The 12,230-nt window shown below is 40.4% G+C and overlaps 1 protein-coding gene across 25 annotated transcripts in view; it reads right to left on the bottom strand.

The window, feature by feature from the left end:
• Nucleotides 1–4,295: 4,295 nt before the first annotated feature.
• ARID1B (AT-rich interaction domain 1B) overlaps nt 4,296–12,230 on the bottom strand; it is a 309,844-nt gene continuing 301,909 nt past the window's right edge. For all 25 annotated transcript variants that reach the window (XM_015858262.3, XM_015858267.3, XM_085541551.1 and 22 more), the window contains 3 exons: nt 10,504–11,293; nt 9,491–9,621; nt 4,296–7,523 (listed from right to left, as the gene is read on the bottom strand). In XM_015858262.3, coding sequence (XP_015713748.2) covers nt 5,811–7,523; nt 9,491–9,621; nt 10,504–11,293 — 2,634 coding nt within the window. In that variant the 3' untranslated portion in view covers nt 4,296–5,810. The remainder of the gene's footprint in view (nt 7,524–9,490; nt 9,622–10,503; nt 11,294–12,230) is intronic.

Raw genomic sequence — 12,230 nt, 5'->3', positions numbered from 1 at the left:
AGAGATTTAGTAGTTGACTTCACAGTTCTGTGTTATAAAGAACACAAAAGGTACTAGATTCAGTTATTTTTCTTTGTTCTTCTCCGTTGCAAATATGTGCATAAAACTGAGAAGCAATTTGCTGCAAGTGGAGTAGAGCTGCATCGTGGAGTAAGCATTTTCTATCATGTCCATCAGTTTTCTGTGTTAGATAATCTCTCTTTGTCCTGGCATGATTATATATAGACTGGCCTTCTTAAAATACTCTGCAGTGGAGCAGAAGTCAGAATGTTTGTCCTTCAGGAGTCTCTTTTCAGACATGGATAAACATTGCGGAGATGCCTGAGCCATTTGGGATTCGCTCTGCCAGCAAGGCAATTCCACCCCATCACCTTTCAATGTAAATAACTATCCTTAATTAATGGAGATGCAATATATACTAGAAATAATGACAGACTGAATACATTAACAAATGCAGGGCAAGATGTTGTAGCTCTGCTGAAGGCATTTGGTGAAGATCTTCCCTCTTCATCTCATTAGTTTAGGTCAGTTGAAAAAACAATGTGAAGTAAAAACCCACAGTTTTTACACTGTACAACAGTGCTGAAATGAAATACATTCCAGACGTCTGTTACAATAAATAGCTGGAAGCAGAAACCGACCCACTCAGACATGGAGCTGGTTAAATCTCATATGCAGTCCAAAATGTCTGCAGCCACAGTTACAGAAAGGAAGGACAAACTTTGAAAACACTTTTCTGACGGTGCACAAACAAACACGTGAATGTGAATCCAACAACAAAGTCAGTATTAATCCTTCCCCATTCCTGCACTCCTAGGGATTTGAAAATTAAATGTAATTGAAAGTTAGATGGAAATGTAATTAAAGAAAAGTTAAATTTAACAGCCTGGGGAGACTTCTATTTTCCTTCTGGTTCCCTTTCCCTTCTCCTTCTGCCATTTAAAATCTCTTTTTACTTTATTTTTCTTTATACCAACTGCCAATGAAATGCCCAATTCCTCTAGCTTGGTTTATTTGTTTCTTTGGAATGACCCAAATGTGAAAACTGAGCAATGCAGCTGGGACACAGCGATGCTCTTCCTTCAGCTTGGTTTTCGTACTCCACTTCCTTTTCTCCAAATGGCCACGTCCTCCCTCCTCTTCCTCTCTCCCTTCAGATACAACCATCCTTAAAAATATCCTTGTGATGGATAGGAGGAAAGCAATTGGGCATGGGAAGTGTTAGATTTCATGATGAGGAAAAGGAAGTTGGGGAGCCCCCAGAAATGTCACAAATTATCCAGGGAAAGCAAACCTCACAGGCAGTATGGGACTTTAATTCCAGATCTTCGTAATTTCACTCTGTATGTGATTCCCATATTTTAAGTTCACTGTTGCTTTTTTTTCCCCCATTTTCCCCCATATCTCTACCTGCAGTTTCTTATATTCATGACTTTGGAACACAAACTGCTTGGAGCGGGGACTGCTGTGTGCAGCTGTGTGTGGTTTCCCCATGTATGGTAGCACCATTTTGGTGGTGATAAGAATAGAAGTCACTGCCTCTCCCTGGAGAATTCTTCTTTCAAAATTTGAGATGGTTCTCCCATTTAAAATACAAACTGAATTCTGTGATTGTAATAGTGCTATTACGGCACTTAGGCAGCAGGCGTGCACTGGTTCTTCAAATACACCAATACTACTACTTGCAAATAAACCAGCATGCAGTACAGCTCATTGTAAGGCTGACCAGGCTCCCTGTGTGCCACCTCACTTTAGCACTGACTTCCAGTTCAACTCCATGCTGCCTCAGACATTGGCACTACAGACATCTACGGCTCCTCCTCTTTTACACTGAAGAAGGAGGACACACTGGGCAGTCTCTTCTTTGGTACCAATTAACAATGAGCAGCAGCTTCAGAATTAAATAGCTGAGTAAAGCACTGTGACAAAAGGTTACAATAATGGCTTTTAAATGTGGATCAATTTTTCTCCTGCATCATTCCTTTTGCGTAGTTCAAAACATGGTGTTTCTGAGCATGTTTTTATTTATTTACTTATTTTTGAGGATATTGTAGGGAGTTGCAGAATCATAGAATCATTTAGGTTGGGAAAAAAACCTTCCAGATCAACAAGTCTATCCATCAACCAGACCTCTGCTAAACAAAAACCTGTTTTCCTGCCAAAAGGGACAGTCATCTCTTAGTTCCCAATGCAATACTAAAGGTCAGAAAGATACAGGGGTTCCATGTATCTTGTTGCCGCTGTTTTAATCTATAAGCAATCAGTTGCTTGATCATGCCCAGCAACAGGTAGCTGATTGATACAGTTAAACACTGACTATTGCCTAAAATACTAACAGGTCCATTTCCCCTCCATTACTCATTGTGGGTTTACAATTTCAAATACTGCACCCTCTCATTCATTCTCAGACTTCTGAGTTTCGCTGTACATAGCCAATGATTGCACCAGCACAAACGTATAGATTTTTTAAAGCTGAAAACACTAAATCCCTCTTGCAGGAGCAGTACCAACAGGAGCTCTAACCTGCTCAGGTTTCAGCCAGAACACAGTTAAGTTCACAAGTTCCATGAGCAGGTCTTCTCCAAAGGCTTGAGAAAAGATTAGTGGGAAAGGTGAAAACACACAGAGACAACAGAGTGGACCAGAGTTCTCACGCTTCACCTTTCTTCTGACAAATGCGTTGTAATATTAACCAGCAATTTCGATAATTTACTGTTTCTATTATATAAGCCACTTTCAGGCAGTGTCTGTGTTAGTAACCCCTTCCTCTCAGCGTTTCCAGTTCCCCAGCTAGTTCTATTACTTGGTCCACCTAGAAAAGCAGCAGCAATGTTACATACACGTGGACATCATGCGGCTAGATGATTTCTTTTTATTCTTCCCACCACATTGTTAAACTGTGCTCAGAGCAGCTCTGAATACCACTGAGGCTCTGGCTGTGACAGCTCAGTGCTTTGCCACAGGTGTACCTTCCTCTGGAGGACTCTGGGTCTGAATGCAGAAGAGGAGGCACGAGATGTCCTTGAGAAGAGAGATGTGAGTACAGCCCTGCAGAGGGTTTATCCAACAGCTTTCCTGTATCCATGGGGTACTATCAAGCAGTAAAATGCTAGTAAGAAACAGGCTTAGTACGGGATACTACTTCTACACTGCCTCATATTAAGCAGTAAAAATCATCCCTGAAACATGACTCCTTCTGCGATGAAGAGATACAAGCGAGTTATAATTTGCCATGTATTTCTGGGTACATTGTTATGCAAGGGAAGAAAGACTGCTGCAGCAGTGGTGTGGGAGGGGAGAGATTTCTGAGTAAGGAATGCTAGAAAGCAGAATCACTTCTCGTGACACCAGGGAGTCACGTTTCAATCTTGCCCGATAACTGTGTACTTCAGCTGTCTCGGAAACTCTTGTATATACATGAATGTTACAGCAATCCATATGAACAGGATGGGCAGCGTGCCACTGGGGGTTGTAATTTTCAAGCACCTCTGCATTGCAATTGGAGAGGGGAGGAGGATGTCCACTAACAGCGTAATTATGTGGCAATTCCAGGGAAATTGATTATTATTAGCTTTTTATGGTCATGCTGACAAAGTCAATGATCCAGGGTGAAACAGCAAAAATTAGTGCTTGAACAGCATTCAGCAACAAGGTATCACCAGGTGAGAGTGGATGTACGTGAAACCAGATAGCTCCTGAAACTGCAATGGCCGTCTCCCACCAATTACAGCGATGGATGTTCTCTCTTAAAGCCTGATCCACTTTAACGGGGAAATCCCAGGATGAGAGGCCATGTAAGTATGCAATGACACATACAGTGCGGAGAAGCGGGTGGGTGTTTATTCTAAATACCCACATCACGGGGGTATTTGCACCTTTAACCAACAGAGAGAATTACAGGTAGTGAATACAGATCAGTTTCTTCAAGTTGGTTATTGCTTTAACAAAACCTTCCGTTACTTTTTCTAACGTCCACCTTCAGCCCACCCCCAGACACAGCACTGAGACTGGATATCTGCATAGTCAGAACTATCATTTGCCAGCCATGTCTTCCCCTTTGAGGCTCCGTGGTTCTATAAATAATAATTAAAAACACTTCTCTGTGCTGTGAGAAGGTTCTTCTAAAAGGAGATCGAGTCGCTGCAATACTTGAACAACAGAGTAATATTTCTGAAGGTCATAATAATAAAGTAGGGGAAAGAGAATAATCATCGCTGCTCTTTCTTGTAATCAGTTTGCTTTCTGATATCCCACATTGCAACTAGAACATTATTCAAGAACACCCATCACAGTGCTTAACAAGATTTAATGTACATTTATTCTTAACATGTGGAACATATAAAGATTTTATACTGAATAAATGAAATTCATTAAGCCAGAGGAAAAGGAGGAATTTACATCAAGTTTTCTCTTTTTTAACTACATTATCTTGAAATACAAATGCAGATTCTTGTCACTGAAAAATCTTTGAAGTTGTGTTTCTTCCTTTTTTTTTTTTTTTTTTTTTTTTTTCCTGTATATGTTTTTTTTTGTCTGTAGACTGGTAACCATTTTCTTAAATCAATCCATACGTAACCATTTCCACACCTTGATTTATAAAGCAAATTGTGATCGGCTGCTCTCCCGAAATAGAGCATGACTTTATACATACAGAAACTTGTACATTACCCTCAGTTGTTGATTTTCTGTGTTGGGTTTTTCTTTTTTTTTTCTTTTTTTTTTTTTTTTTTCCTTTTTTAAATTACTTTTGTTGGAGATATGGCCCAAATGAAAGAAAAAAAAATAATTCTACCATCACTTTGTAGATACCACGTCATGAAAAAAAAGAAACTAAAAACTTTGTACTTTAAAAAAAAAAAAAAAAAAAAAAAAAAAAAAAGAGGGTATGTTTAATGTACAACTTCTATATACATCACGGCCCTCAGGCAATAAAAAAATATCTTAAAAAATGATCAAAGGAATCGTGAAGAACTGTCGTCGTTGTGGAAGGTCAAAAAAAAAAAACACCAGATGTAGACAAGACAGTTCTGGTGGTGAGGAAGCAATTGATGTTTGTCGTTAGGTTTTTGTTTCAAAATCTTTCCACTTCAGCTTTTTGTTTTGTTTTGCTCCTAGCCTAATGTTACCATTTCTCCCAAGGAGAAACCGGCATCGTTTTGTATTCTGACTACTGACTGACGCCCTCCTTGATCCCCTACACCTACATCACTAGAATCTTCTATTGCACAGAGCTTTGGGTCATGGTATACAAGGTTTTTTTTTTTAATTTTTTTTTTTTGTTTTTTTTCTCCTTATTTGAAAAAATAAAACACACAGGAACTTGGTACGTTGGTTACTTTCCACCTTTCTGTTTCAAAGCGGTGAGATTCTTTCCATCGTACAATGGGTTGCCGTAACATTTCTGTTTCTTTTAAAAGTCACTAGATCGCTTCCCAAAAAAGATGCAATACAAACATGGAAAAGAACATCAAAAAGGATAATCTATGGAAAAAAAACAAAAGTGTGACCTTTGAACTTACTAGACAGCAACTTTGGTTAAAAAAAAATAAAATAAAATAAAAGGATGTACTTATACACATAGACAGCAAATATTAATTTCGTAACTGTTCAAATTAATAATTTCTTTAATTTCCAATTGGTAAATAGTGAATGGGGCAGAGGAGCAAAGAATCTTTTTTTTTCTTTTTTTTTTTCTTTTTTTCTTTTTTTTTTTTAACCTTCTTCCTACGTTGGATAAACAAGAACAGAAAACAGCCAGTTATATGTGACCCTCTAATCTCCACTCACACATGCTTGGCTTCTCACTTATGTCATAACTGCCCGATCTGAAAAAGTACATCACAGATGACAGATGCGACCAGAGAGTTCAGGACAGCAGATATTGAGATATCCAGCAAACGACCCTCGTGCAAAAGGAACTCTGAGCGGTTCTCGTCCACTCTAGCCATGGCCAGCAAGGCCTTGGCTGCCCTGCACATCATGTCTACGCTAGGCGGCTCCAGAGGCGGAGGCTGCATGTGCATGAGGTTATGCTGGCTCTGCTGGTACTGGGCCATAGTGACCCCATCCTCCAGGAAGCTTATCAAGTTTCCGATGCTTCCCTTCTGCACAGCTATTGCCCTTGCTGCTAATGTGTCCCCCTGGGCAAGGTTCGATAAGAGCGCCATGGACATTTCTCGGCAGACCGGGTTTTTGCGGTCTCCAACGTACCTAACTAAAGTAGCGTAGAGTTTCTCCTGACGACTGAATGGGGGGGTGGCCAAGATAAGGTCCACATTATTGTCCTGGATACTGAGCTTACACAGGGTCTCCAGCACAAGTCTCTGAGGCGAAAGAACTGAGTTGGGCCCCACGGTTGGAAAAGGATCCTGTGCCTCTGCAGATGGGCACACCATCCAGTGCAGCAAGCCATCCAAAATTGGCAAACAGATGCTTTCTGTGTAAGCAGACAAGTCTAGCTGCCCAGAAATGTTGGCTAATGTGACCAATGTATTATCCCTCAAGACTTCGAGGCAGTCCCACCACCACTCATCCTTGCTGCAGGCCACTCCTTTGTCCTCCTCTTCGTCCTTCTCATAAGTCTGCGGCGCTCGCTTTCTTTCTGGATGCTCATGGTGAAGAAGGATCAGCTTTCCCAGGATCAGCACCAAGCCTGGATGTTTGGACATTTCAGTGTCGTTGCCAGGCACAAAAGACAAGCTACGGACGATATTTGACACACAGATGCAGCGTTTGGCCAAGGAGTCTTGCCAGTGAGTTATGGTGCATAGAGGAGTCTCATCCCGGCTCCTTGGCTCATCCTCTAGCAGTTTAATATTCCGGTGGCTTTTGGCTTGATGGATCCCAAAGGGAAATTTACTGCTCTCTGTTTGGGAACCAGAGTTTGAGTCTTCAGGCAATGCTCCCGGCCGAGCTGAGAGGACATCATCAATGGTTGCTGTTATACTTTTTTCTTGTTGTTCCTCAGATTCACCTTTCCCCTCGAGGTCTTTCTTTTTGCTTGGAGAGTTTGAGGGAGGAGGGGCTTTCCTGCGCGGAGGAATCTCCATCTTGCTTTCAAAGTGAGTCTGGATATGCTCAGTTGTGTCGCCACCACCAAGCTGCCAGTGGAGAAGTCCACTATCAAATTCCTGAACGCGTCCAAGTTTGTCAGATCGGTCAACAACAAATAGATTATTTTTCTTTACAATCTTTATTGGCAGCTTGTCAAATTTACTGGCTTGTTTTGGCCTTTCACTTGGATCAGCAATGGCACCAGGAGTGGAAAAAACAATGCTCTTTTCTTCTCCTTCTACGTTTTCATCCTCCCCCTCCTCCTCCTCTTCATCGAAACAGTCAATACATTCGTCACTCTCCTCTTTTCCAGTATCCTCTGCCAAGGACTGGCTATCATCTTTCTTGGCTGATTTGTGATCAAGTGCTTTGTGACCTGGATCTCCCACTTCATATTCCATGAGGATTCCAAAAATGTCAATCAGGCATTTTCTAAAATATTCTACTAAAAGCTCAAGAAATCCAGACAACTAAGGGGAGAAAAAAAAAAACAACATAAAAACCAAATATTTTTGACTGCATGAAATTTCATACGGAACACTAAAGTGTACAACTTCCTGCCTTTTGCTGTGGACTTGTGGCTAGGTCCCTGCATGGCAGAAGCTAATCAAATGAAATTTTTCTACTGTCTGTCCAATCAGTATGTAACACCAGACCACCACGATTCCATTTGCTTAAAACCTAACAGCTATGAAAAGTACAGTACTTTTCTTCTTATGCACTAGCACCTTAGCTACTTTTTAGCCTAGCTGTTCCATCGTGGGATGTGCCTAATATACTTTATTGTTTCTTCAGAGTACTGAAGTTTCTAAGCCTCTTTGCTTTTCTGAATTGTACATTTATTAGACTCTGGAAGTTGACAATTCTTTATCTCTTCCTTTGTCTCTCAGTCTCTAAAACCATCTGTTCTGTTAGAATACGCAGTTCAGGTTCGAGGTACTGATATCCCAGATTAGTAATCCATCTCTACTGGTATGACTCTCTTTTTGCCTGATGGTATTTCAAAATTGTCATTAGAGCCCAGTGGTGTAAGTCATCCTTCAGAAACAGTTTTCATTTAGCTTTAATCCTCTTAATTAACTGGTAATCACTTTCTCACAGAAAGGCAGTAGTTGGACTCGATACTAATTTACCCTCAGTTGCTTTATTATTAAAATCTCTTTACTGATATGATACATTCAGCCCAATTGTCTGCCTTTTAATGGTTGTTTTAATTGTGGGCTAATAGATATTTTGCAAAATGCATCCTTTCGCCCATTCTGTATTCTTACCATTGCCAAAAATCCCAAAGAAATGAGAACAAACAGATGCTTATAAACAGTGGGAATTATCGATTGTCATATGGAGTCCTGACTGACACTAGAAATCAAGTTCAAAGCAAAAGCAACCTCTAAAATCTAAAATGATCTGGTATTCTGTGCAATTTGCACAAGGTGTATTAATGCAGTCTCTACAGAATTCAGGAGATTCATCTCCCTTAATTCCAAACACCTGCAACAGTTACAAGCCTAACCTAATCATCTAGATTCTTTTTATTATCAGTGATCTTTTCAAGGCCATTTCCAGGGTATGATTCATCTGACCTATTTTAGATCTCTACTTTAGGATGAGATGAATTATGCTACAGATATCCCTAGTTCTAAAGTTAGGTGGGATGAAACGTATAATCTGTGCCTTTTTTTTTTTTTTTTTTTTTAAAAAAAAAAGGTCATTATATTTTAAAAAAGATGAGTTACACTATTAGTAGCCAGGGAGTGAGTGGAGCAGAGAAACTCCATTAGATGGCATTACCAGAACGCCATCTATAACAACCATCTAACAGGCTGATAGGTAGAGCAGGGCTGAAAAATGCTGGGAGGGAGAGAGGCAAAAGCATACACTGTTAAACTGTATGCTACTATCCTGTGTGCAGACAGTGGATTTTAGCCTTTTAATTGTTTGATAAACCTACTAGTTTTGTACAAGCTTACTTTGTGGGTAGAAGGAACAAAAAAACCCCAACAAAATATCTCACAGCCGAGTATAAGGACTAGTGAATAAGACAAATAGCAACTGAACGACAGTCTCAAATCTAACATCATTCTGCAATGACTTTTTTGGAATGTTTTTTAGGCGAAATTACTAACAATGCTATTTTCTGGGATTATCCTTGTTCAACAACAAATGTGAATTTACACATTAGTCTTCTGTCAGTGTTAACACTCTTACATTCCTATGTATCCCTTTCCACAAAAGCTGCTCTCCTTTTAAGCTTATTATTTCCCCAATTCCACCCTTAAGTACATTTTGTTACTCACTGTTATCAAATTACAAATTGAAGTTTTGCAATATTCTGACTTACGTTAACATATTTTAAGAGACTTCAGCATTTTCATATCTATTTTCTTAGTGTTTTCTTTCCTTGGAAAGCTTAGAGGTACTCTGCTTTCCCACCTACCTGAGAGAGGTTGAAAGTAGCAACAGTGCTATCATCATATAGAAGAATATTAATAGTGTCTAGCGCCCAGGTACTTTCAGCCAAAAGACCAGATTTAAGAGACATCATCACTCTCCAGGCCTCAGGAGTTACTGGAGAAAGAAAAGATAAGCATAAAACAGTATTAGTGCAACCTATGAGAGTTGAAGACTTGCGATGTTTTGAAAGAATAAACTGTGATGTTCTGAGGATGCAAAATATATAGGAAATAGTTACTGAATAATTACTGAAACACTTAAGACCCTGGTTTCACCACTTAGCTCCGTTATGTTTTTCTCTCTTACTTAGTGCTAATTCTGGAGAGCATTTTAATGGGGCCATTCTTCTTGACCCTGCTGCAGAAATCATCTTACAAACTTTTAAGAAGCTGGCTATAACAAACAATACATAAATGCAAGTAGAATATTCTGTCATGAATATGGGAACCTGAGCTATGGGAACTGGAACGTGTGAAATATAACAGGAATTCAAGATAAGAAGATACTTAGGAAAGAATTTGGAGAGAAACAGAAGTGGCAAATAATATGGCATGAAAAAACGGGCTATTCCGCCTTACTTAGGCAGACACTGTAAGGGCACAGAGCAATAGCTCTGTTGTAAGCTTCCATGGAACAAGAATGTGGAAATCTTTGCTCACCTAAACACTGCACCAGTGATTTAACAGACATTCTGGTGGATCTTTCAACAAATAGCATTTGGAAGCCCAGACAAGCTTTACTTTTAATGTAATATTGCACTTTTTGAGAACTCAGGTCTCCATACAGAAAACTGATTTCATATGGTGTTGAACTTGCTGGTATGAGATTTGTCATCCTCACTGATTCATATTCTATTGCATTTTTAGTGAACACATAATAGCTACCAAAGTTAATTACTTGTCAAAGCAGTCTTAACAAGTAAAGGAAAACAAAAATCAAAGATCCTTTCTCCCAACCTTGCTCCCAAAAGCATTTCGCTTTTGTTTCTGTACTTACCAATATCTTTTGAGGTAATCTTTCGCCTTGGTTTTAAGACTGGTTGTGACGCTTCTACAGAGCCTGGGGGGAAGGTAATTTCTCGCCTAATCGGTGGTGGTTGGGGTGGAGGTCCTGTGACCTGTGACACTGGAACTGTGGGTATAACCTTTTGCATCTTCATGGAGGGTAGGAAAGGAGACTTGCTTGGAGACATACGGTTTTCCAAAGAGCGCTGGAAAGATGCTGGACTTGGAGCTCTAGAGATGTGATTTGGCATAGAGGGTGGTGTCTGGTAGGATGACTGAGGAGGCCTAGTGATAGGCTGCATGGAGGCTGAAGATGACATATAAGAAGGCTGACGTTGGTTGACATGAGAAGGCCACTGACTCTCGTGGTTTATCCTCTGGTCAGGTACCATCATATCATCAGTGCGATTCATCCCTGGATACGGTGGGGCCTGTGCAGGGCCTCCTGGACCTTGCCTATTCTGGTAAGGGTAAGGCATATCGTTTCGTGTTGGCCACATGTTCTGCTGAGGACCTTCACTGGAGGATGATGACTGCATGGGGCCACCAATCATCTGGGGAGGTATTCCATGCTGCTGCATTTGTCCTGGGCCCTGCATCCTCTCCCTGTTATACGGATACGGATATTGTCCCTGCATAGGCCTCCTATCAGGCCCAGAGTAAGCATTGCTGTACTGGTTATACATTTCTTGTTGCTGGTTGCCATACTGCATGTTATACATATCCCCTTCGTGGCGTTTGGCTGGAGGCCCATACATGCCATCCATGTGTCGCTTATAGTTCTGAAAAGAAAAATCAGAAATAAACTTTGTCACTTTTACTACATACACAATAATAGAGATTGGCTGTGAGCTCATCTAAAAAGCTGAAGGCTCCTAGTTCTGGAGGGCTTGTGCTGATTCCAGTCAGACACACAGCGCTGTGATCGAGGCTTTCTGTTTTAGCCTCTGTTGTGCTGCATTTGTAACTTAATTTTAAAAGGAAACTTATCCCTGGGCTAAATTTTCTTATGCTTGCTCTTGCTTTCCCCCCTTTCCCTTTCCTATCCTGTCTGTCAGATGAAATTCCATTGGCCACTTAAGACATGCATGAAAAGGCAACATTCCTCACCAACAACATATTTTCATTCCTTTTTTATGCTTAGCCTGCTAAGAAGACAAATCTTTAAAAAAGTCAAAACCAATCAATGATTTAATCTCTTCCAGGGACAAACTCTTAAAATATCAAGATACGCTGCAAGCATGCATGTCTGAATGCTGGATATTATGACAGAGCATAAGAAACACACAATATATTTACTAGTAGGAGAAAACGTTCCCCTGCCTTTGCATAATTTTCTGAAGCACAGTCCTGCTTGGGCTACCAGCCCTCCTTCCCAAACCATCCTAATCACATTTAATTTATTGTGAGATCATTGTAGCAACTGCTCACATCGAAATGTCCTATTCTGCCTCATGCAGGTTCTTATGCTGCTGATCAGTAATGAATGAAGCAACGTTTCCTTCTTGTTTTTCACCTTCTCAATTGGGGAACACTGTGTGAGGTAAGCTGTTATATAGTCAGGGGAGCTGAGCTGCTTATAAATCATACAAGCTTGTCTGAATTTAAGACAGCAAGACAAAAAAAGATGGGTTGTGTTTTGAGGAAGAAAGTAAGTGGTAAAGTTTGAGGGGTGCTTATATCCTCAGGGAGTCTGATGCACAGTTCAAACTACACCGA

Source organism: Coturnix japonica, chromosome 3 (genome assembly GCF_054131305.1).
Source record: "Coturnix japonica strain WE chromosome 3, WE-NBRP24, whole genome shotgun sequence".
In the NCBI taxonomy this organism is placed as follows: domain Eukaryota; kingdom Metazoa; phylum Chordata; class Aves; order Galliformes; family Phasianidae; genus Coturnix; species Coturnix japonica.
Note: the sequence above shows the minus strand (reverse complement) of the source record. Positions and strands in the feature narration are given on the sequence as shown.